The 27166-nt window shown below is 42.0% G+C and overlaps 1 protein-coding gene across 2 annotated transcripts in view; it reads right to left on the bottom strand.

Annotated features, from left to right (window-relative positions):
* Fbn2 (fibrillin 2) overlaps positions 1-27166 on the bottom strand; it is a 201950-nt gene that overhangs the window by 169120 nt on the left and 5664 nt on the right. The window contains exons 3-5 of one of the 2 annotated variants that reach the window (NM_010181.2): positions 26004-26102; positions 22868-22963; positions 12499-12594 (exon numbers count right to left, since the gene is read on the bottom strand). In NM_010181.2, coding sequence (NP_034311.2) covers positions 12499-12594; positions 22868-22963; positions 26004-26102 — 291 coding nt within the window. The remainder of the gene's footprint in view (positions 1-12498; positions 12595-22867; positions 22964-26003; positions 26103-27166) is intronic. The other variant, XM_017317828.2, reaches the window with a different exon arrangement.

Below are 27166 nucleotides of genomic sequence, written 5' to 3' on the forward strand. Positions count from 1 at the left end.
TCATGGGAAACATCTGTAACCCACAGAAGAAGAGGCACCCGTGGAATTGGGGGTTCCTGGTTCCAATAGATGTACCTGATGCATTGCCATAATTGTGCTTGTAGATACCAGATATAGAATCACAAATTATACCCTATGAGGAGTACCTACACTTGGCTTCCTGTATGGCTTTAGATAAATTTCCAAGTCAAAAAAATTTCCTATGTGATGTCAACGTCTTAGAAAACACAGCAAATTGAAACCATATCGCAGCCTCTTCCCTTTCCCACAGCCGACGTGAACAACAACAGCTCAAGAGAGGTCAAACCAACCATCAAGACAAGATTATCACCAACACTTAATTAAGAAAACAGCCCCCAGAAAGCCATTGCAATGATAGGCCAGGATGACCCAGAAGGAAGGACTCTGCAAGCTTTCCCCTGCAGACCAGAGAGGGAGTGAGGATAGCTACTTAAAATTCTGAGAAGGTCCACCAGTTCTCCACAGAGAGCCATCTTTGACTTTAGATTATGAACTAGAGAAAATGTGTAGGGGTAGAGGCCCCGCTAACCAATATAGCATCACACTGGAAGGGAAAGCCAAAACCCTGGAAGGCCCCAACCAGTGTGATCTCTACCAGATGGAAGGAAGTTACAGATGATTTGCTGGTCATCACCACATAGGGCCAATTATCTCCAGCATTAAACAGAAGAAAATAAATGAGGGACGTAGGGGAAAAAAGAGTCTCATGGGGAGGGGGCAAGAGACTGGGTGAAATCCTTTACAAGGACGGGGGAGAAGGGGTAGACTCTGCAAAGAAAGGGATGGGGGAAAGCTAAACCAAGCAGAGTCTTCTCACAGCAAGGCACCATCCCTTAAATGGAGGTGGGACCACCAACCACCATAGCCCAGCTGAGGTCTTCCTCTGTCCCAGGGGGCTCAGATCACCAAGATCCTGAAATTCCTAGGCTTCCAACAAGAGCTACAGAATGAAAATGATCTGTAGGAACAAGACTGTTCCATTACTGGGGAAGAAAGGTGTCACTAGGAACCCAAACAAAAAGTAGACAGGAGTTCTTTGCACTACTAAAGTCTCTGCTGAAGACTATGTAAGAAGATGAACTGAAGGCCTGAAGAGATGACTCAGCAGTTTAGAGCATATGCACAGGACCTAGGTTTGGTTTTTAAGACCCAAATGATATCTCATAAACATTCCTAGCTCCTGTTCCAAGGGTGGGATGTCCTCTTCTAACCTCCAATGGCAGCAGGCATGCATGTGGCACACATTTGTACATGCAGGTAAAACACTCATACACATAAAGTAAAAAGAAAAAAAATTAAAAAGAAAACAAAAGAGCGGCATCTAGGTGATAAAACTAAAGACAGAAACTGAAGACAAAAGCAGATTATTATAAAACTGTCAATTGGTGAAAAGAACAGACGTGGCTCAGAACTGACTTTCTAACAAAGATTAAAACAATTATAGAGCAGATAGCATATTAAGTTTATTGATACATATTAATATGACTGAAGTGGAGGACCTAAACTTGAGCTCAAAGATATAATAGAAGAAAAGTTCCATTAGGCTTTCGAGAGGTTATTCGTCTAGATCAATCAATCTCTAAAAATTAGATAATGAAGAAATACTGCACACAATTAAAAAGCCAAAGTACTCAGCATTGCAGAAAAATAGGCAGTAACTTAAATGAAAAAGATAAGGCTAGACCCGAATGTCTTCACGGCATATTCAAAGCCAAAGACTAATTGTATTATATCCAAAGAAGTGAGTGGAAAGTGTATAAAGCTCTCGTAGTTCAAACCTGAGACAATAGCTCCACATTCCTGATGACGAGAAGACACTCAGGAGTAGATTTTTGAGAAGCTATTCCATTATAAAATGTCATTGGGCAACCATGTTGTGAAGAAAGGAACACTGTAATTACCTTGTGGTTCAACAGACAGATTTGTCTTCAAAAGACTCAAGAATTGAAAATAAAAGTTATTTACTCATGATTAAGTGCTGTAAGGCTCGTCATTTTTTTTTATATGAATTAATGGTTTTTTGCCCAGTAATATTTTTCCTTTGGTCTGAAAGACTCTCTTTAACACTTCACAGTGGTGACGTTTTTATATTTCACATCTTAAAATTGATTTATTTCATTTTTCCTTTTTGAAAGAGTATTTTCTAAGTCTGCCCAGGTTTATGTTTAAAGGCAGCCCCCTGAGCATGCCGCTCTGCCATCCTCTGACCTGCTTTCTCCCCAGTCAGAAACTCGCTGGCATCAGCAGGCTTACCTTGCTTTTCTTTATAGAGATACATCTGTTTCCTCTGGCTGCTAGGAAGAGTTTCTCAACATCCTTGCCTTTTAAGAAATGTGACTATCATGTTCCTTGATATTTTAAATGTTTCTTGGCTTAGGCCTCATTGGTATTCTTGGTTATGTCAGTTAACAACATGAAAGAATTTGGGGTATTTTCAACTATTATTTTTTCTTTCATCTGCCCCTCTGATAACTCCAACTGCTTGTATTTAAATTTGCTAGAATTTGACACAAAGCTCAATACTGTACCCTTGCATTCGATGGCCTCTGCCTCTGTAATATATTTTTAATATTTCTCTTGATGTGTCCTTAGCTTTACTAATATTTTCATCTATAGTACTCAATAGCGCATGTCTAAATGTTCTGTTTGGTACCAATGCTGCTAATGTTTTCTCTAGTGTTATGGACAAACAAAATATCATTGAAGCAATCTTACATTGTCTCCTCTACAACCCTAATGTTTGCATGAGTTCTGAGTGACTATGATTCCACTGTGGCTGACCACCGGGAACTTTTGATTGTTAATAACTTACTAGATGCTGAGTGTTGCCAGTGCTTGCCTGACTATTTGGAACTTTCGTAATCACATAATTTAGATAAGGGATATTTGATCCTCTTGAGTATTTACAGTAGTTCTGAGTCAATAGTCGGGACCAGAATAAAATTTATTCTATGGCTAATTAGTTGCTTTTATTTTTTTAACACCCTGTGCTTTAAATACTTTCCTGATTGTTAAAGTCCATACCTATGTGATTTTACATCTTAGTCTGATGGAAGAGCACGCCCCGAGATTCATTTTGAGGCTCCTGGGTTGTGCTGTTCCTTCTCCAGTTTTAGGATGACGGCTCAAGCACCTCATGGCCTCATCACATTTTACAGAGGTGAATGGTGTGATCCCGTATGTACAGTTCTTTATAGAAGTTCAACTCCTCCTTAGTGCTTTGTCCTAAGAATTCTAGCCATCGTGGTCTTCTGGGATCTCAACTGCCTTACTGCATCTCAGGGAGTCTGTGAGGCTGGGCCTGTGTCCTTTCTAACTGTAACACAGCATGGGAGACTCCAGCAGCTAACTGGAAAGTCGGATGGCTCATCCTGTCCATTTTCCTTTCTCTCATCAATAGCCGGGATTTGCTGCATAGTATGTTCATTGCTTTTTGAATTCCTCGCAATCAAGCATCCAAGGAAATCAGCCAAAGAAGAAAAGTCTTATTTTGACTCAGGGTTTCAATTGGAGGTCGCTGGGTTTCACTGTTTCTGTGTCTGTGCTAAGGCAAAACCTCACAGCAGGGAGAGGAACAAGGCCACCCACCTTACTGCCACTAGGAAGAAGAGAAAGAGCACCTCCTCCAAACCCATTAATGGAGTCACATGGAGGAAGCTGGAGAATGCATCAGCATTCTATTGTCTGCTGCCTAGTGAAACACTGCTTTACTGAGGATCAAACTGTCATGGGTGCTTAGGGACATTTATGATCCAATCCATAAAGCTAGGTGTCCAATATTTTTCAGAATTGTCTTAAACATTTTACTTTTCCTTTTCAATCAGGAGGATCAATATGGCCTTCCACTGGTTTATCCTGGTCTCAGATAAAAGTCTCAACTTTCTTTTAAGATGAGGAATTTTGATCATTTTAGGACAAAAAAAAACAAAAAACAAAAAACAAAAACAAAAAAAAACCCAAACTTTGATTATATGAGTCCAGAAATATAATCTGAAATTATATGCAAAAATAAACTCATTTATGGCAGATAGCAAAATAAGGAAATTCCAGCGTTAGCTGTTTTATTGACTTCAGTAGCACATCCGTTATTCTTACACACACTGACTGGTTGTCACAGTGCATTTCTAAGGAGACAGCATATGGGCTCCACCTGAAGGTGTGCCCAAACCTGCAGGTTCTGAGGCTATGACTCCTGTGTTCAAGTGCCCCCCCCCCCCACCTATTAGCTTTGGGGAATTTGGATAAATTACCTTCTTGTGGACCACCGTTTTTATTTTTGTAAGAAAAATTTAAAAGTGCTATCTTTGGGCCTTGGGAGATAATACAGTGGGTAAAGTGATTGCTACCCAAGAATAATGACTGGAGTTGAGGTCGATGTCATCCGCATGAAAGCTGGATGTAGTGGTGGATGTGTGTAACCCCAGCAGTGAAGTACTAACAAGCGGATCCAGCCCATCTAGCCAACAGGTGAGCTCTAAGTTCAGTGGGAGATGGGAGATGCCGTTTCAGAAATCTAAGGTGGAAGAGTGAGGAGAAGACACCCAATACCAAGCACAGGCTCCCACAGATGCACTTCAAGGGGAGCAAACTCCCATGGCCCCCTATAGTTACAATTTTTAAAATGAATTAAGTTAAAATATGTTTTCTTTGTGTTAGTACAATACTTTAAATACTTTAAAGCATCAATCATAGCAAATGTTCAGTAAGTATTATTTCGTAATATTACATACCTTTTTTAACTTAATAGTTATACTAATAGTCTAACTTAGGTACATAAACACTGTTATTCCAGTGGATATACCATATAACCTCGATACTCAGTTGCTACACTTTGATATATGTGAATTCTCCAAAGTCTTCTTGGTGCGCTCTCTCTCTTCCCAGTCAACATTCCATCTTGTCACCCTAGACTGACCTTTGTGGTAATTACTTTCAAGTCCAGAAGTCACTCAGAGCCCCTCCCTCAATGTGGAGTGAATAAAGAGCAGTCTTTTGGCTTTGACTTCCCTGACACTGTACATGGAGGTCTGAGTCTTTTCTTGCAGCCTTGTCCTTCCTTTCATCGACTGTGTATTATGGTCACACTTATGAATGTGCCCCCAGAACACTCAAGGACCTTTACTGTGCATTTCTTCTCTGGCTCCTTCTGTTTGGAATCCTACAGGCTCACAGTGCAGCTATGCCATGGCTTCAGCTACACTGTATAATGTGAAGCTGGAGGAGAGAAAAATCCTCTGCCGCTAATGTGCACATAACACAAGGATAAACACGGCTATTCTACAGAAATGGATAAGTGGCAGATAAAATAAAGGGTGTGTGTCTAATTGTCATAGAGAAGTAAGAAGTGGGGAAGAAATAGTTTTGCAGATTATTGGACTCCTGAACTGTCCAAAGACCCTTCTTTGTGAAAAATCTAAGAACCATACTCTGTGGACAGTGATGGGTTTTAAAGGGGTCAAATAATCAGAAATGAGTAACAGCAATTCAGATATTTAGGGTAAAATAAATCTGTTAAAGTAAGTTACACTACATTGTCCGATCATTAAACTGTGTAACAAGCAAGATGGTGAGGATGCTACAGAACGTTTTCTAGCCAACCTTATATTGTTACAAAATAACAAGGATAGGAACTGGTGTCCTGTCGCTAACTGTTCATGTACCATGAACCAGAGCAAGGAGTGAGAGCCCAGAATCCTAACTCATCAGCCCCGTCTCACCACACCTATTAAGATCATCATGTCTAAGTGTGCAGCTCTCTGACTTGGCTTCATGGTTTTTATAGCTATAGCACCTTCTCTGTGCCAAACAGCAGCTAGGAACTTCCTCCGTTAATGCTCCTTTTATGAAGATGAAATTCTCTAAAATGTTCCCATGTATTGTAAGCCCTTCCTGTCAAGAGAAGCAGCATTAAACAGTACCTCTACAACCTGGTCCACATGAGACTTACGTTTGAACAAGTAACCATTGCATCCATCTTTTTGATAACTTAGGGAGCTGTGGAAACTATCAGTATCATCATCTATGCGCTGTCAAGCTTTATTATTGTCATTTAATTCCCACAGAAACTTATTATCTGTATAGAAGCAGTTGTCAGAGAAGGCGGGCAATGCTAACCAGGGTAATACCAACTTCTGAAGTTTTACCGTACCCAACATTCCTAAGACACAATAGATAGCATTGGATGCCTGCCGTTCCGTGGGCACACTAATTATATGTCAGGTTACATGACTGTTAATCCTCTCAATAATTCTAAGGGAGAATTACAAGGTTATAGTCACTCCTAGAGACAAGTATTATTTGTTTTGGATCTTTGGGCTAAAACTGCATTTGTTACTTCATGCTCACTCTACATATATGTATTTAATTCCTTTCAACAAACTCCTACATAGCAATATTTTATGACAATTAAGTTTTTTATGAGTTTATATATGGTATGGCAGCATTGCCTAGCTTCCAGACATGTTAATATAGTGCCATCTGATCTGATGTTGAAGTGGGGAAATGTCGTATTCTGCAGATGTAAGCAGAGAGGCTTAAGTTAAAAATAGAGAGGTGGAGTCATGGCCTTTTTCTAGATAAACCTATTCAAGAATTGATTTTCTCCAAATCCCAAATCCTCCCTCGACACACACCAGCATCACATGCCCTGATGACCACTGATTCTTCCATCTCTGTCCTCTTTTATTTTTTCTTCTCTTCCTTTGCTTCTGCTTCTTAGAGTCTGCTCCATCCCCCCTCCCCCCTTGTCTTCTCAATGGCATTCAAGATAAAGATGCCATCTGAGCCAGTGCCAAAGACATAAAGTTCTCACAGATCTTCTGGTATTTCTCTGATGCCCATTTAAGGCTAAGTTTAGCTTAAAGCGTACAAGGTTATAAAATGTTCTTCTTAATGACTTTGCTGGAGCAGAATGTGTGTGTGTGTGTGTGTGTGTGTGTGTGTGTGTGTGTGTGTGTAAGCATGTGTGTGTAAGTGCTAAGATGTGTGTGCTCACAGGCACATAAGCATATGTGGGTTTAACATTTATACTCCATACTACCTCTTCTTTGCAATTTCCATTCTACTAAATCTTCAGTGTGAAAGAAAAGGGAAATGTACTTCTGGGGAGAACTGGCATAGTCACATTACAGTAATATAACTAATTATGAAGCTTAAATAGAGTTAGACTGAGCCATAATATCATTTGTAATATCAAGTACAGGCGATAGTCTAATGGCGTTTTACTGTGGTGGAAAGCTATACGTTCTGTTTTTCAGTCTAGATTTTCATTGCTGACAGGAGCACTGTTCTGATTGCCCACAGCTGAGAAGCATCTCTGAGCTCATGACTTCTTTCCATTCCTATTATGGCGTCTACCACGGAAACTGTACCTTTGTATTGGAAGAAGATTTCCAGTCCTGGTCCCTAAATACACAATTAGCTTCTCTTGAATGGAGTATACACTATTTCTTCATAACTAGATTCCCAAGATCAATACTTGATAAGTTCTTAACAAATATTTGAGTGAGGAGTAAAAGTTAAATATTCTAAATAAAAGTAGTTTAGCAGTAGTCGTATATTCTAATTTATGGCTGAAGAGATTAAAAGAAATAAAATACCAGAGCTTGAAAATAAATAGTCACTCATAAGATTTTAGAATAAGAAAGGATTTTCCAAACACAGTGACCACGGAATGAATCACGGTGGGCTTTTCCACGGAAATGAGAAGAATGTGTCAAAGTCTCCATTGTTCTCAAACATCCTGCAAACTTCTTGTTATATTTATATGATATAGATTAAGAATATAGCTCAGGATATAGATTTATCCACAGATATGTTTATTGCACAGAGCTGAATCCAAAACAAAACCAAGTGTCACTTAAATGTCAAGTGACATAAAACAGCCTGGCCGTATACCTGTGACGGAGGGACTAAGGCTGGGGCCTTGAGTTGGACTGCAGTATATGTCTGCCGATTTTCATAGTCACAGTGCTACATGTCTGATCTGAGCAAAACTTCCCTGTCTGTGAGATTGGAGAATGGCTTTATAAAGAGCAGAGGCTTGGTCAACAGATGCAGATTCATCCTTGTAACTATAGGGTGTAATGCAGCCATTGAAGCCCACGGTGTATCTGACAGTGCCAAAGGAGAACGGACGCATAAGAGTGTTTCCGATTGCGGAGGAGCAGGTTCTAGGAAGAATGGCAAGGTCCCCTTCTCTGAAAATACTTTATGTCCAATAAAAACAAGAGGCTAAAATTATCTAGTAAATAAATAGTAATTAACTCTGAGCCTGGAAATATGAATATCTGCAACTTCTCTTTTACCTTGTATTATTTTCTCAATTACCTTGTATTATATGCATATTTCTGTTCATTTAAAAAGTACAATAAAATATAGTTTAAATAAAAAGTATTGCATCGACATTCCTTGAAAGTATCAAATCTACTGCCCACAGAGATCTGTAGGATACTGGTTTGCTTCTCCCATCACACATTCCTGTATCTCTGCACATATTATTTATTCTCCGTGTTACTAAAATACTACAGAAGCCCGCCGCCGTGCATCCATTATAATAAATTCCAAGCCCTGGAAATCAATACAGGATAACAAGTGTATGAGTGATTTACAACTTGGAGTTGGTCTACGTTATTCCCAGATTTCAGAGAAACTCTAAGGTGGCTCTCCTCCTGTTTTGGGGAATATAGATGAGGTCTAAGTGGTTTACTGACTATCACAGTTATCTTAGCTCTTGACATATGCAGAGGCGAACAAACATCCAGACAATTCAAATTTTTCTAATGAGACTTGAGGTTGCAATCATGAACTACTCTAGTGGCAACTATGATTGGATCTGTTGGAGAAGGTGCTGATGCCACATTCATACTGAACCAGGTAATATGGTGTGTGTGTGTGTGTGTGTGTGTGTGTGTGTTTGTGCTTTAAATGTCCCAGTTGAGTAGGAGTGAAACCATGTAGGAGATTCAACCAATCAGGATAGTGACAAGGAAATTGCTGCAGGTAGACATGAGAGCCCTGTGGCTCCAGGGCTCCGGGAACACTAGAGGACTCTGCCTCAACATCCCTTTGGACAATGAGTTCAGGTTTAAGTCTACACAACTGTATGATTTCATACACCTTCCCTAATCTTTGCTGTTACAAGCCACACAACTGACCCACAATCCCATGCCCTTGCAAATGCACATCTTGGAAAGGTTTATCTTGCAAACGTTGATTCAAAAACTAATCTTCTAGACCCGCTTTTTAAAAAGCACCTTCTTCTGGTAGTGTTGACAAGACTTAAAAAATGAAAGGCAATGTCACTAGGTATCAGGGTCGTTGAAGTTTTATAGAATTAAAGGCTTTTGTAAGAAAAACATATTTTACATGACAAAAACAATCTGCAGTCACAGTTTGTATGCAACTAAGAAGGTGTGACATATGTTTTTACCAGACGCTCTTCAGGGAACATTTCAAGAGAAATGCAATCATTAAGTAAGTTTTTCACTGAAGTCAAAGAAGTTTTTAGAAAGGACTGTGGGCAAACACTTTGGGAATCACATAATCATTTTAGTGTGTCTAAACATCCTTTAGGCAGACTCCTTTACTTCCTCTCTGTCTCCTTGAAATTTCTGTTGGTAAGAAATAAGGTCTGCGTGTCCAATGGGCCTCTCTTTCCAGTGATGGAAATGTAAATGAGCTAAATACCTAATAAAAAATGGAAAAAAAAAAAAAAAGAAATAAGGTCTGCTTGGGGGAACATTGAGGCCTACTCTATAATACTGATTTCTGTTCTTGTCCCCCCCCCCCCTCAGGTGCATAGGAAATATTTTTTTTCATCTATTTGGTGAAAAAAGCAAAACTAATGAAAAACTTGTATGTGCTTTGGACAGAACTGAGCATTCTGCACTTTAGCACGTGACCACAAGGCCTCTCCCTCTTCTTCTGCTAACTATAAAAGGTCATTGTGTGTATCATAAAGACAAGAGACTCCAGAGTTTCAGATTACAGCTCCAAGACTCAAGTTAAATCGCTTAATCATGCCAGTCATTAGCTACACACAGTCTCTGCCTGGTTCCAGAGAGTAGTCTACCAGAACCCAGATCGCTGGAAAAGCAGACCTGCTCTACGGGGCCCCTGAGCCCAGGAGGCCAGTTTAAAGGGAAATTCTATGTATTTCACATTAAACAGGGAAATTTTCCTTGACTTTATAAAACTCCTTTTTTTTTCTTATATAATAAAGAACATGTATTCTGAAATCAGTAATTGAGTAAGAACATGGACTTTAACTATAAACAGGCAAATTAACCTATTTACTCAACATAAATGGGTCATTCCTCTTGTATATAATAGTTACGATAGTTTTGAAGGAAGAATAGGAACTCCAGTTTTATAAAAATTATCATGTTTATGTAAAAAAAAATCAACGGAAAAAGAAATGTGTCCTTGAAAGATTAAAGTTCACGGCTGCAATTTAGGAGTGGAAATTCCTGGCTGCTTCTTAGAAAGAAACAAAGCTTTTATACTTTCAATACAGAAGGGCAGTGATTAAAAGCTTATTTTTAAACAAGTTTTTTTTTTTAAAGTATCCTTAAGGTCAATTCATTAACGGATTAATTTTATAATTTCTTCTGCAAACATGTTACTGTGCATGTACAATGTAGACAGCTCTACCGGAGGAGTCAAATCACCTGCAGCAAAGGAGTAACTGTTGCAGAGCTGCAATGGAAGTCTAGGCTGAAGGACACAACCCTCTCTGTGCCAGTTAGAAACTGATTTGAATCCTGCTTAGAGATGAGAGAGCTGTAGAGTTTCGAGCATCGTTTCCACTGGTCAGGACTGCGTTTGCCTTTTTAGGTTTGCCATCTTATATTCTGTGGTCTTTACATCACATGGCTTAGGGAATCTGTATCACTCCATTCCAACAATCTGTGCTAACATGTCACAACTCATTTTCCTTTCCCCAGTAAGAACATCTGGTAAAAGCTTTAGAATTTATCCGAAGAATAATGATAAACTCTGTCATCTGTGGAATGTACTTCTGTCCCAAGAAATCTCAATTACATTAGGGATAGCATAAATATCTCAATGTGCATACACACAGACATATGTTAAAAGTTGGCATAAGTCTAACTTCTCAGACTTCACCATATTATTCAAATTTCCCATTTTTTTCTCAAGACTTACACTAAATGCCAAGATGAAATTTTTCTGAGGATAGTGAGTCTCAGTTTGAAAGTGCAAGGTATATTCACAATTTAAGCATTCTCTGCACATATACCTGCAATCATCTCACTGACATTAACACCGTACACTTTAATTTCCAGTGAAGTTCCATGTGTCTTTAGATGTCACCACAGCCCATGGGGCAAAAAAATTGAAGATGTATCTAGCAATAATATGATACTGTAATATTACTTTTAATCTAAACTTAGGTTTGCTCTCATGACTCAGCACTAAGCAGTTATTTATTACATTTTCTAAGGTTTAACTTCTTTGGTGGATCATGGTGGCCACACCTGCTATTAGGCTATATGACTACATTGCCAGAGCATCAATGCCGGCTGTTCTCAGCAGCTGAGAGGAAACAGGTTTAGTTGCTATGGAAATTACTGTCAGCTGATTTTATAATGGCTTTCATGACTGCTTACAGAGATACAGTGCCCAGCACAGGATACTTTCTTAGCTGTCTTGCCTAAAGGAAGTTCTGCTGGGTTTCCATACCTAGCTCTTCCTTGCAAGTGGCGTTGGGAAGGCTTATTCCCATACCATGCTGCGGGAAAGGCTGCTGAACCCACAGACAACACAGAACACTTTACTTTCACTGCGGACTACTGTGCGGAACCTAAGATTAATCCCTTTAGCATGAAATATCTCTGAAGACTCTAACTGACCCAGACTCGGTGATAGGAGAAGGTTCTCTCTACAGATGGATCAAGGATGTGGGTTGCCTCAGTAATGATTAAAGTTCTCATACGATCACCAGACAACCAACCAATAAAAAAGAAAACACTCCAGCATCCTCTCCAGTAAGGACCAACAGAAGCATATAATCCGGAGACTTCTGGACTAGTGTTATGGAGTATAATGTGTGTTCTTATTATTAGGACAACTTGTGTCGGATTTTGTGGAGTTCAGCCAGGGACATATTGCTGCCACCACCACCACCATCATCATCATCTACAGTAGAGGGTGTATTCCCAACAGTGTCCAGAGAATAAATGAACATGATGAGAATCTACCATGGGTCAGTAAGCTAACATCACCCTGAAGCGACTACTTCTCAACTGGCTTCTCAGACTAGGGTCATTGTCATGAAAACCACTGATATGCTTGCTGCCCCAAATCTTACCATTCAAGCTACTGGAGCAAAACAATAGACATTTCACTAGACCAGTTCTCACTGGATAGCAAAAACGTGCATTCGTCATTATAATATTAAAAGTTACAGAATAAAGTTTGAAACTTTAAGTCCCGCAGTCTCTCCTTCCCTCTTACCTCTTTCGCACTGCGGCCCGGTGAATCCATAAACGCAAGCACAGCGGTTAGGGCCGATACAACGCCCCCCGTTCTGGCATCCATTCTCACAGACAGCTGCAGACACATTAAAAAAAAAAAAAGATCACCAAGAGACAGCTTATTAAACAGCACCTTTAATCCATGCACAGCAAGATCCTGCAACGATACTGTCAAGAAGACATCTTATATCCAGTCGCTTCTCTAAAACACAAGCGAATGTATCTGATTGGTCGGATGGAGATGCTTCAACAATGCATCAGATTGGCTGGGTCTGATGCTCACAGAGTCAGAAGATCACTATTCACTGCTTGATCACTTTTTCTACTGGAACATAAGGGGACAAAATCATTCACATGCTTTTCCAGTGAGGTACCCGTCGAAAATAAGACTCTCAAGAAGTGCAGGCACAGGCTGAAGGTGCAGCCACCCAGCTCCTTCCTCACCCATCACCACTGTCCAGAGCATATGGTGTGATTGCTGCCTCCCAATCATTGGGAAGAAAATATTTTCTCCCTGTTAAAGCATCAGTGTCAGTAACCTCGGGGTGACTTCTTGCAGTTGTCCTTTTCCTGCAAGGCATGATGCTCTACGGCTCTGGAGAAGTGTGTCTCCCCAGGAACCACGCCCCCTGCTTCTTTATCCATACATAACACATTATGTTTCTAAGCGGCACTTCTGACACGCCATCACATTGAAAACCAAAGCTGGCCAACAGTTAGATGGGTAAACATAAAGGTCAGGAAAAGGGGGAATAAAGATGGGGGTGGACAGGAATGTCAAATGGAACAGAAACTTCCCAGAGATCTCTAAGGAGTGTGTAATTCTTGGAACCAACGGCCAGTACTTGAAGGCTCAATTGTAAACAATTACTAGATTTGGATGGAGGATGTCCCAACTGCCCAACGCATACTTTGCAGAAGGATAACTCTAATTGAATGTGATTAATGAAAATGCAAGGAATCTTCTTTAAATGTATCAAGTGGAAGAAAGCTTAAAGGACAGCCACTTTCCCAGACCCAGCCTCTTGTTACTGTATCAGTCTTTGGAAAAGATACAGTTGGGGCAGGGGAGATGGCTCAGCCAGGAATACTTGCTGTGCGACGACCAGACTTTGGACTTTAGCATCCATACAAAAAAGTTTGGTGCCCCTGTGATCTTAGCACTGTGGAGATGGAGACAGACAGATTCCTGGAGCTCCCTGGCCAGCCACCGTAGCTGAATGGCGGCTTCAGCTTCAGTGAGACACCACCCCCCCCCCCCAAAATGTAAATGATCTAGGAAAGGCATTTGACAATCTCCATCCTCCAGGTGCAGGCACATCTGCAACATTCCCTCAAATCACAAAGACAAATGGGGACAATCTGTCTGTCCATGCTTAGGACCTATAAGGAAGTCATAAGCTAGCTGTTTTTGAGTTCTCCAAACCCAGACAGGAAGATAGTGCTGATGAAGGTTCAGCTTCTCCTGCCAAGACTGGCCACTTACAATGTAACACTAGCCTAAATTTTATCAGGGTTAGACTAATACCTCTGTATTTCTTCACAGTATATTTGGAGGGTGAGAAAGTAGAATTATTGCTCATAAAATATTTATGTGGACATATGACATGGGTTGACACCAAATAACATGACGCCAAAAAAAAAAGGGTTAGCAAATAGTTCTTACATTTCCCATGTCAAATTTCTAACACTGTGATAAGGGTCCTGGGAACAGAAAGACTTGGGCCCATTGCACTGCAAGTCATTTGCTCCTGAGCCTGTCAATCACATAAGAGGAAGAGTTAGCTGGATTTAAGTCCCTCCTTCCATGCACCAGGGTTACTGATGTAACCCTGCCCTGTGACAGCCCCTCTCAACACCTTTTTCTGCCACATTGCCAGGCATACGGGTGTATGAGCAATAAGCCCTCTCCTCCACTCCAGCACTTAAATTCCCTGATTCTCAGCACGCCTGCTCACAACAGTGGGTGGTTCCCAGCCCACAGTATTGTGAGAATTATGTAAACCTGCAAGCAAGGCCAAAGATATAATACGGCTTCTTTATATCCCTAGGGTGATTTTTTTTTTAATGGAGGCTGGTTTGTTTGTTTATTTGCTTAGAGATAAGGTCTCTCTTTATAGTCCTGCCTAGCCTCAAAGTCACAGAGATCTGCCTACCTCTCCTCCCAAGTGCTGGAGTTAAGAGCATGCATACCACACGTGGCTTCTTTTTCTGTATTCTTAACTGCCATTTTATTTTGGTATAGAACACAAGCATGACATAGGAGACTTGTTACACTGAAGAGAAACAACAAAAGAGAAGCAGAAAGTCCAAATGGAGCATAGACACTCACAACATAAAACAGGGTCATTTTCTTCTTTTGAGGGAGGTATGATTCTATAGATTAATATTTTTTTGGTAACAAATGAATCTGGAAATAGTACTTTACAGTTGAAACACTGCTTGGAAGACACTTGAATGCATTCAGATTTCTACCCTGCAAGAAATTCTGGCCACTCACTAAGAAGAAACTGCCTGTGCCTAGCATGGGTGCAAAGGGGAGGGCAGGGAGGGTAGATCAGACTCCACAGGAACAGAAGCTGCTGTCTGACCTGCCAGCGACCTCTGCAACAGGAACATGACATCTGCAGCAAGAGCACTGCTTGGTGTCAGCCTGACGAGCAGAGCACGCTCGCCTACCGGAGGAGCTTGGTTGCTTAAAGAACACTTCATGTCAGACATGGCCCCAGCACCTGCTCTGTGCGAGGACACATGACAGGCACATTTTCTCGTGAGCCAGACTCCTGTACCGCTCCAGTTGAGTCTGAAATTGTGGCTGTGACTTCTACAGACATCTCACATAAAAATAACATTCTCAGCCATGTTAAGATGCCTAAAAGAAGAAATAAACTTCCCTGATGCAGGACAGCATAAGGTGATATGGGGACTTTGCCTCCAGGGTATCAGGGCTGTCCATTCTCAACCTATTTTCCCGGTCAAAGTTTCAGACCCCTTTCCTTTGACTATATCAAAATGTTGAGGTCACCTAAGGCTCTGACTTCAAGTCTGTTTTTTTTGTCTATAACATCCTAATTATTGTCTATACTTATGATTAAAATATTAGAGCTGGAATTTTAATCCAAATACATCCAATTTATGGCCCTGTCTTGACGTCTGTCCTTTGAACTGTGTTCACAGGCGAGTGCACTTAGAAGTCCAACAGATCTCTAGACCTAACACAGTGATTGATCTCCATTAGTCTCTGCCCATCTAGCCTCCCTGTCAGCTGTTCCCACATCATCAAATGGTATATCAGCCAGCCAGGCTCCACTGATAATTCTCAATCTGTAATTTTTTTTCTTTTTCTTTTTTTCAACTCATCACACCTGGACCACAAATGACTTCCAGACCACAAGTGTGGCCTGCACTGTCACCATGTCACCAGTGCTTTTGCGGCCATGGTGGCCTGTGTCCATCCCCTCCTCTGCTTCCTTCCTGCCCCCCTCACAAGCCAAGCAGTGTCAACAAGGTATCCATGGTGACTTTGTAAACAATGTCAATCAGATCACAGCACTTGATGCGCTGGGCAGTCTTAAGTCAACTTGACAGACACTAAAGTCATCTGAGGAGACGGAACCTCAACTGAGAAAATGTCTCAAGATCAGGCTTCAGAGAAGCTTGAAGGATATTTTATTAATTGGTAATCGATGGGGGGGAGGGTCCAGTCCATTGTGGGTAGTGCTATATCTGGGCTGCTGGTCCTGGGTTCTATAAGAAAGCAGGCTGAGCAAGCCAGTGAACAGAACCCTTCCATGGTCTCTGCATCAACTCCTGCCTCCAGGCTCCTTCCCTGCTTGAGTTTCTGTCCTGACTTCCTTCAGTGATGAATTGTGAGTTGGGAGCTTCAGTCCGATAAACCCTTTCATCCGCAATTTGGTCACAGTGTTTCATCACAGCAACAGAAACCCTAACTGAGACACTTGACCATAGAAAAATCATTGTTTTCCCATCATGCTTGAGAGATCATTCAAGTTTCTTCCCTTGGTCTACTAAGCCAAACCTTCCTGTCTAGATCTGTCTCCTGCCATTGTCCCTTTGTCTCTGTCTCACTCCAGCCACAGAGGTCCCATCACTGTCTTCACAGTCCATGGAGTCTGTTTCTGCCACGTCTTGGAATTTGCTTTTCCTTGTGTCCAGAATGCTTTTCTTTCTTTTTTTCTTTTTTTTTAAATTAGGTATTTTCCCCGTTTATATTTCCAATGCTATCCCAAAAGTCCTCCATACTCACCCCACCCCCCAATCCCCTACCCACCCACTTCCACTTTTTGGCCCTGGCATTCCCCTGTACTGGGGCATATTAAGTTTGCAAGTCTAAAGGGCCTCTCTTTCCAGTGATGGCCGACTAGGCCATCTTTTGATACATATGCAACTAGAGACAAGAGCTCCGGGGTACTGGTTAGTTCATATTGTTGTTCCACATATAGGGCTGCAGTTCCCTTTAGCTACTTGGGTACTTTCTCTAGCTCCTCCATTGGTGGCCGTGTGACCCATCCAATAGTTGACTGTGAGCATCCACTTCTGTGTTTGCTAGGCCCCGGCCTAGTCTCACAAGAGACAGCTATATCAAGGACCCAGAATGCTTTTCTCACACGCTCACAGAGACTGCGACCTGTGTGCAAATTCTCATTCCCTGTCTTCCCACCCTAGACCTTCTCACTACCTAAATTTACACTGGATTACACCCAACTTAGGTTTCTGTTGCTATAGTAAAACACTGACCAAAACAAACTTGGGGAAAGTGGCTTATAGACCCTCATAGTTCACAATGAGACACAGCTGGGACAGGAACCTGGAGGCAGGTACCAAAGCAGAGACCATCAAGGAACTCTGCTTACTGCCTTGCTCAGCCTGCTTTCTTATACAGCATAGGACCTTCAGCCCTGGGGAGTGGCACTTATGACAGTGAGCTGGACCCTTCCTATCAGTCACCAATCCCCACAGATTCTCCTACAGCATTTGATGAAAGCAACCCCCCAGTTGAAGTTCCCTCTTCCCTGATGAGTCCAGCCTATGTCAAGCTGACAAGAAACTAGCCAGCATAGACTCTCACCTGTTCATTTACCTATTAGTCCTCTTCCCTAAATGAGCAATATTGCTGTGCCCTGTAGAGGGAAGGACACACAGTGACGTCCCTAAAAATCGCTGCTGACATTTTAGGCAATGCTTTAACAGAGTTTAAATGTTTTCCTGGCCCTCCTGTCACCAAACATCATATTTCAAGGGTTTTTCTGGGTTCAGAAACTGCAAATTGTCATCTCCATCTTCACTCTCAGCCATATAAGACAACTTAGAAGAAAACATTAAACTCTTCCTGTCCCTCTTGTCTACCAGCTACCACCCTCACCTTATTTGCTAACTACTGGATTTATAGGCTAAGGCATTGCTTGTACCATAGGTTCTATTGTCCCTGTGACAAAGGCAGACAGAAGGATCCATCCTATGAGACTCAGGAAAGAGCTGTTTGCATGTATCCTGGCTGGCAACTCAGTACCTAATGGATTCCTCCAACTAGACAGCATAGCATCAGTAAGGTTGACAGTGGGCTGGGCGAGGCTCAGAATACTCTTCTACCAGGGAGGGGCTTTTCACTCCATAGCTGCTCCTTTGTGGGTTAGAAACAGACAAGACACCCTCTGATTGTTCTAGACACCCCAAGTATACCTGGGTACTGAATTCAGGCTGCAAACAGGGCAAAGACAGTCCTAAGAAGTGCTCTAAACAATCACTTTGATGCTCTGCTCTGCTCAATGGTTCTAAAGAAGACGTCACGCTCTCCCTTTCAGAACAGAAAGTTGAATTAGGAGAAGTACCTGTGACTTTCACCTGGTTATATATGCTAAACAGTCAGCACTGGATAACAAAAGACAAAAGGATGTATGTTAGAACATCTTCCAGATGTTCCCCTTGGTCTCCCTCTCCAGAGCTTTCATCTGGTTAGATATGCTAAAACAGTCAGCACTGGATAACAAAAGACAAAACGATGTATGTTAGAACATCTTCCAGATGTTCCCCTTGGTCTCCTTCTCCAGAGCCTGCTCCAGAGATGTACCATCTCCTGCTCCTCTTATCCCGAGCGATCATGAGAACAGTAGGTGCCTGTCTGAGAACACAGTTCATTACCAACCTGGGCATGGACACCTTCCTCATTAGTGATCATGAAGAAGGCAGGGCCTGTTCACATTTGCCTTTGCTGATATGATATGACTCTTTGGCACCCTGTGACCTTAATAAAACCTTAATCTTATCTAGCCTGGGTAAGATATACCATTGAAAAATACTCAGGGCAAGCAATTTACCGCAGGCGCCCTGTCTCTAGAGAACACCAGGATGCTTTTTCCCCCTTTGACTGTTAATGCCACAACAAGCAGAAAGAGACAAGAAAAACAGGAGGGAAAGAATGTTCTATCTTAAGGAGAGAGATCGTGAGAGAGCGCACATGCGCGCTCGCGAGACAGAGAGGGGGGAGAGGGAGAGGGAGAGAGAGAGAGAGAGAGAGAGAGAGAGAGAGAGAGAGAGAGAGAGAGAGAGAGAGAGAGAGAGAGAGAGAGAAAGGGAGACTTGAAGATTCCGGGCAGAAAGGCCAGGTATTAAGGCCTGTGGAGTCCTCATCTCTAGCCAAGGAGTCTTTTCCTTCTTTGCCCCAAGCTGCTACAGATGATAGCTTGTCTAGCACCTGAACCTGGGCTTCTGCCAATTCCCATGAACTTACCAGGCCATGTTAGTGATAGAAACACACAGATGGGGAAAACTCTTAAATTCCAACGTCTTTCTTCCATAACTGACTGCTCTGTTGCTAGGGATGGACCAGAGGACCCTGTCTGTCTAGACAAGCTTTCTGCCTCTGGACCCCACCCACATCTCCACAGTCAGTGCCTCTTTGTTCTCTTTCCTGACTCCTCCATCAGCTTGGGGATCTCCAGGAGCCAGGGTTTTCTACAAGGCCAGCAAAGAGCTTTGTGTATACAACATGGGTGTGGCGGGGGAGGTCCTGGGCAGAAGAAGGGGTGTGTGCATGCAGGGGGGTATTTGAAAGAGCTGTCATCCCTCAGACAACGTTGACTACACAAGGACAGAACACTCCCCCTAGCTCACTCAGAGCCTCGATTTGAATTTCAGGCATGCTCCACCTCAACTTACAGCAAGCTGGGCAATACCTTTTTACTTGACATCAGAAACTTAAAAATTACTTCAGGTTTTGCCTACACACTGCAATTGTTCAAAATAGAACCGACCAAGTCTTCCCATCCCCCTACAACCAGATGCTGACCCTTGAGTTACTCACAGCAGAGGGACCTAAGAGCTGTGTATGAAGTAAGAAGCCATTGAGCACTGTGACCTTCTCCATGGTCTTTCCCAAGCATATGGAGTGAAAGGTCCTCCCCAGCCTTCCTCTTTGGACAACAATTGGGTCCTTGGGGTTTGGCATGCCCTATCTCTTGGCTTAGGGGCAGCATCAGAAGCCTCTACTATCTCCTGGGAGAAATATCTGTCTAGCCATAAGAGATCAAAACTCCTTGATACAAAGGCACCCAATCCCCTACTCTGTCTACTCCAATGCTAGCCTTCGTGATGACTGAGTGGCAGCTCCGTCCTTTGTAGTTATGTGTGTAGGTGCTTTGCCCTCTCAGAAGAGGCCCTCAAAGAGCAGCCACTTCTGAGTCTCTGAATTTTGGGCAGGTATGCAACCTTGAGTGAGAGTTCCCATGTATTGTAATGGGGTGTCATTGATCATCAATGGGGAATTGCTCATTCCCTGGGGGGTGGACAAAGAATTGAATATCCAGGAAAGATAGAACACTGAGCTGCCTTTGAAAGCAAAAGCATCCCTTCTGGATGGGAGGAACCCTAGGCCTGGGTTCTGCTGAACAGATTCTGGGCTGGATGTCTAAGGTGATTAAGGAAGGGCCCCTGGTTCCTTCCTTTCCCCTTATTGGTCCAGTTTAGATAATGGCTCCAAGCAGGTTCTGCTTGCAATGTATTCTGGGAACAAGAAGCCACCATCACAAGGGTCTGGCTTTCCCATCTACCTATGTCCCCCTAACTTTCCTTTAGAAAACACAAGCCTGTGGCCATCTTTACACAGAGTCCAGTCTTTGTAACAACACAAAAGTAGACACTAAAATATGTATTTTCTAATCTTCGAGTTGGTCTATTCCTGCCTTTAGCAGAATATAGACTGTTTGCCTTTCTTCAGATTGTCTAACATCTTTGTAGCATTGTTCAGGAAGCGACAACTACACCTAGAAGACAGTATTTAAAAAAATAACTAGAACAACCACAGTGTAATACTGCTTCATGCCTATGAGAGTGGTTTTCATTAAAAAAGAAAAACAAAGCACCCAGGGTTAGCAAGGCAACCTGGGCCCTTTTGCTTCGTGTCAGGAATAACTCCTGCAGCTGTAACAGAAAACAGTATAGCATTTCCTCAAACACTCTGAAAATAGAGATTCCATTTCTCAGTAGATATTCTAAGAATGGAAATCAGGACTCAAACAGGTTTTTATAAAATGGTGTTTGCAACAGAATCACTCACAACAGCCAAGAGACGAATGAACTTAAAGTTCATCAACAGATGTGTAAACAATGAGACCCATAGACACGAGACACACACACACACACACACACACACACACACAGAGAGAGAGAGAGAGAGAGAGAGAGAGGAAAGACAGAGATAGGTAGATAGATAGATAGACAGACAGACAGACAGACAGGATGAATTTCTCATAGTAATGCAGCCTTTATGAGGAAGGAATTCTGATACATGGTATAAATTGAATAAAACAGGAATTTATCTGGCTAAGTCCTAGTGATAAAAGGACAAATGCTGTGCTCATACATCCTTCTTATTATACTTCATAAAGTAGCTAGGGCAATCAAAAGTGTGAGACTAGAAGGATGGTGTGTACCAGGACTTGGGGTGAGAAGGAAATGAGGACAGTGATCTCACAGGGGTAGATCTCTAGTTTGGCAGCACAGACATCCTGGAGATGGGGTAGTGATGCCTGCCCTGCAGTGAGTATGGACCAGTGCCTCTGAGCTGTAACTCAAAGTGTTGAAGGGGATAAGTGCCATATTAGAGGTGTTTACCACAATCAAAAAACATTTTAAATGGCAACAAAAAAATCAATAGTGTAATTAAAAGTAGATAATTATGCCCACTTAACATCAGTTCCCCTATGCTGGAAATAGGTTGGGAATTCATAGGGAAGCTGTGGAGAGACTAGGCTCACATGAATTATGAATGAAGTAACATGGATGATCCTCCTACATGTGATTCAACCTTTTATAATGTTCTTCATATATACTTAAAATTATGCTAGTCTTAGCTGGGATGGGTAATACAGTCCTATGCATCCCAGATACTAAGCAGACTGAGGATAGAGGATCATAAGTTCTAGGCCAGCTTGGGCCAGCTGGTGAGGTTAAAGACAGCCTGGAAAATTTAGTGAGATCTTTTCTCAAATTATAAAGTAAAAAGAGGATCTAGGCTCTATCTCAGCTACAAAAAGCCTGCTATCATACATGAAGACTTAGATTCAGGTTCAGCATAGCAAATGATACTAACCCAACAAACAAAAACAGTACAAACTCTCAGAAAAGTATCCCGATTTGGCAACCATTAGCCAACTGTGTTCCCCAGGGATGTGTGCCATCCTTAGAGCTACAATCTACACCTTCCTCCAAACAGGACTATTTCTTGATCAGTGTGTGATTCTCTCCAGTGAAGATAGTTTCATTTACTGGCGCAGGGATGTAGCACAGTGGTAACGTGCTTGCCTGGCATGTACGAGACCGCAATCTCCATCTCCAGTATGGCTGAGTAGCTACGAACTTGTTAAAAGTCGCTTCTTTCATAGCTATACCTTATCTCTTCAAATAATTCCAGAGTCCTGTATTCTGCTATTAAATGCATTTGAACAAATGGCAATTCGTGAAATTAACTCTCGTAGGGTTTTGAATGATTCTTAAAACGAGGTTGGGAAGAGAGCTGTAGAGATTTCCAGTATCTTTAGTTGTTGTTTTTTGTTTTTTTCCCAGAAACATGTATATGTTTTGTGGCATAAATATCCATGATAAGTACCAAACTTGATAGCACATCACTAGTGCTCAACATTAAAATTATAAAGCATAGAAAACCTACTGAGTTAGAAGAATTCTTCCAGGCTTAATTGTGACCTATGACTTATTATATAAAATGACTTCTTCCAGTGCCCAACCATAAACTTTGTAAGAACTTAAGTTCTGACCAATGTGACATGGGCACTTAGTCACAGTTTTACAATAGAGTTGTTCCTGAGGTGTCTTACGTTGTCCACAGTAAGTTCCGATGTATCCCTTCTGGCACTGACAGTGGTCGTCTGCACAGGTCCCGCCGTTCATGCACCTCACGCTACACTGCTGAACTGTGAAGAACAGCAAGAGAAAAACAGGCACCAGTCACCAAATGCCATTACATCTACAATAAGCACATTACATCTACAAACTACTTGTCCAATCTGATGGCAAATATATTCTACTGATGCAAATGTTATAATCCAACCAAGTTATTGTTTGTCACTAAGTTGACATGTGTGCATATACCTGTTATGACATGTGACTTAGTATATATTTAACATGACCTACAGTGTCAAAGGGAATCACTAGAAGCTGTTAGTAGCATAGTGTAGAGCATACAGGTGACACTCATATTTACTTAGAAAGCAGGACCTGCTGCTGTGATGGATTTAAGGTTAGTCCTCATGGAACCTTCATATCAGTAAGGAGACAGACAAAATTCAAGTCTAGAATACAAGGTTCGGATAAATTGTGATTAATTGCCTGGAGAAAGACAGGTACAAAGGAGAACTATCTCGAATCAGTTAGGAACGTAGATACAAAACCCAGGAAAACCCCAATTTTATGTGACGTGTGGACTGAACTTTGAAAGATGAGAAGCAGTCAGGCAAGGAGTCACTTCTAGGGTTAACAACTCAACCTCTAACGATCTTAGGATGCTTTTAGGGTTTCCTCCAAAGAACTGATATAGACGGTGTCTTGGAGAGGCAGGCCAGGCCAGTCAGGTAAGGTGGGTTTCTTGTCCACCAAAGGCTTGGTTTGTTCCAGTTGCAGAGAGAAGGAAAGGATTTCAATGAAAGTGAAGATATTTGATTTTAAAGGAGAAACTGCTCTGTAGAGAAGGGATTGAAAGATGTCAGGTGCAAGGCAGTCTGGTGAAAGATGAGGATGGTTCGAACCGCACAGAATGTAAAATGGTAGAGTTGAAATACATTGTGTAGTAGAACCCACATACTTAAGGAGTTACTTTAAGGAAAGTGGAAAAAGGAAAGCTGTAGTCATGTAAGCACTGAGTGGATGACGTGGCCACCTGCCGAGGCTGAAGCACCTGCAGACATGGAGACTGTGGTCAGCCATGAATTAAGTCTCACTTTAGAGATAAGCTGCACCTGAGGAATGATGCCCTAGGTTAACTTGTGGCCTCCAAATGAGTGTGCAGTCATGTGCTCGAACACACACCCCCCACACACAAACACACAAGAAAGTGTTTCAGGCAATTAGTGATAAATACTGCTAAAAAAGCTTTAGCAAGTTCAAGTAGGGTGAAGGTTGGAAGGGCTAGAAAAGTTTCTGGTGGTAAGGAAGTAGGTGTTCTCTAAAGTCCAAATGAGTGTGTGTATGTGCGTGTGTGTGTGTGTGTGTGTGTGTGTGTGTGTGTGTTCCAGACATAACCCAGTACCTTGTATAGTGTTTCTTGTTCAGGTCTGGGTTTTAAGAAGCAATATTGCACTTTGTATTTTTTTTTTTTATTCTTGAGGAGAGGTCACAAGGGTGGGAGGAGGTCTGGGAAGACTGCTAAGTGAATGTGGCCAGGGTGCATTGTGTGAAATCCCCAAATAATCAACAAGATTATTAAGTTGGAAAAAAAAAGCAGTATTGCTCTGGTTTATGCTTTGTTGTAGTGCCAAGGGTAGGTGTGAGCAAATCGAGAAATCATGAAGGCACAGAGGAAAGGTCTCTGGCAGACAACCGGGCAGGAGGAAGTGCACTCCTGAGGGCATTCAAAGTCTTTGTGTGTTTGGACGTTAAGTTTCAAATCACAGGTAAAACATAGACTATTGGAAGCAGTGGACCCAGAGGCTCTTGTCGATGGTCCATCAGAGTACACACACACACCGGTGTGCATTGTTTGACTCTTATTCCTGGATCAGACATGCTCTATATCACCCTTGTGGAACATAAACTTGTGGAGGGAACTATTACGATGCTCATTTTAAGAGGCAGATTTAAAGCCCTCGTTTAGATATTGAGCAGTTAAAGAAGCAATATCATTTCTGCCTTACCTAGGGTCACTTCTGTCTTATCTAGTGTGATCTTAAACACTTAACACAGACAATCAGTCTTGGACTTGGGAGTCTCAACAGAAAGCATCATTAAAAAAATACACTTTTCGTCTACTGCTATAGTTATCTTCATGGAACTGTTAAAAATTTGTATGCGTAGCAAAGTGGCTTGGTACATATAAAGTAGTTGGTCAGTATTTCAGTAAATATCTGTTGTTCTAATCTTCTTCTCTTCCCATAGCTAAGACTAAATTGAGGCTGTACACAAAAGGCAGTAAATACAGGTTAGTGTTTGGGACTCCCTGCCGAGTCATTCTTAGTCAGTAGATTCAAGTCTGTGTTGCCTTGCATAAATGAGCTGGTTAGCTTTTTGTCAATTTGATACGAACTAGTCATCTGGGGTACTGTGTCCATGGGAAAACCTTACAGGGCATGTTCTTGATTAATTAATTGTTGATGTGGAAGGGCCCAACCCATGATGGGCTCTACTACCTAGGCAGATGGTTCCAGGTGGTAAAGAAAAGAGATAGAAAAGCCATGTGAGCAAGCTGGCCGGCAGCATTCCACTATGGCCTGCACTTCAGTTTCTCACTCCAGGTTCCTGCCTTGAGTCCCTATTCTGACTTCCCTTGGTGATAGAAGGTTGCCTAGGAGGTGTAAGATAAAATAAATCCTCCCCCCCCCAAGTCGCTTCTGGTCATGATGTTTATTATAGCACTAGACATCAAAGCAGGACAGTAGTCATTTAATATATTATGTGCCTCGCTTCCCTCCTCTGCAAAATGGGTCCACATCAGTATCAAATAATGTTGATGAGAGGCTTGAAACGCTGCACATAGAACCGTGTGAGTACCAAAAGCTCAGGAAGTTACAGCTATTGTGATGAATGACTTCATGGACTCTGAACAGTCCCACTACCTACACACAGTTTCTGTTGAGGATTAGGCAACAGCTGAGGCACTAAGATGGTCTTAGTTCAAAACTTAACAAAGTCCTGGTGAGTGAGAACAATCACCAATCCCTATCTTCTTTGAGGAGGACACTTGTCACTGGTTCGTGGGTTTAAGAAAAATGTGGCAAGTATAGCCCCAGAGAGGGAACGTACTTGATTTGGCTCCGCATGTCGGGGATATTTGTCCACTGGAACAAGTACACATGTTGGGGCGGGAACAGAATCCATCTCCACAACTGTTCCTGCAAATGGCTGCAGACAACACAACACAAGAGGCAATGACTGTCAACACCCTCCGTCGTGCTTCACAGTATGAAAGCCATATTTTCAAGCCATAGGATGGGGAGATAAGGATATGGAATTAATGTTGCAAAAGTCTGGTTTTTCAGCATGAAACAAAATCACCCAGTAAAGACATGGCACTACATTTTACAATTTCCTTGTGATGATATATCAGTGTAACTCTCTTCAATTCTATCATACTAATTAGCACCAATTTCTTTAACTTGATTATCAATGAAAGTTGCTTTTTCTTTTTTTTTTTTTAATTCAAAACTAAAATCTTTTGAATTCACGATTTACTGAAGGAGGAAGTCTAGATCCTCAGGGAGCTGGCAGTGGGGAGGAAACCCAGAGAGACTGAACATCGTAGAAAATATAGCCCACTGTGTAAGAATGTAAAATTGGTAGAAACAAGAAACCCCAGGCCCTCCTGAGTTGGCCAAATATCAGGTTCCCTGCACAGTCCATCCCAGATGGCTTCTGCCCTACTCTGTCATCAATCTTTATTCTATCCCCCTTCATAATTTCTCTCCTTCCTCTAGTCTCCTGCTACGTCATCAATGCAACCTAGTCCGTTTCTGCTGTTCCAAAAAGCCCTTATGACAGGGGTGGGGATCGAAGCTTCCTACAGCTGTGACCTCTAGTGAAAAAGAGGGTCATTGGAGGGTCAAGAATATGAGGCTCACTGACATAGCACATACCACAGATACTCAAAACCTACAGTCAAGTGCTCTGGAATGGGAACTGTCTCCCAAATTTAGCCAGGCCATTAAGGAGCTGAAAGATTTATCTCTATCCTCAGTTGAATTCCCTCTTTGAGCACAAAGGCTGTGTGCTGACTTGCTCTGTCTCTGTATGCAGGAAATAGGAGAACGACCTGGGAATGCCCTGAAACTACATCTAAGTATTTACAGCAACATGCACATGAATCTCGAGAGAGGTCTCAACACTTTCAAAGAGACCTGGGACCTCCAATAATGTGAGGAACACTCTTTCCAGGAGCAAACCGATTTAGTAATTGCTTTCCCTTTCTT

This window comes from Mus musculus, chromosome 18, assembly GCF_000001635.26.
Source record: "Mus musculus strain C57BL/6J chromosome 18, GRCm38.p6 C57BL/6J".
Classification (NCBI taxonomy): domain Eukaryota; kingdom Metazoa; phylum Chordata; class Mammalia; order Rodentia; family Muridae; genus Mus; species Mus musculus.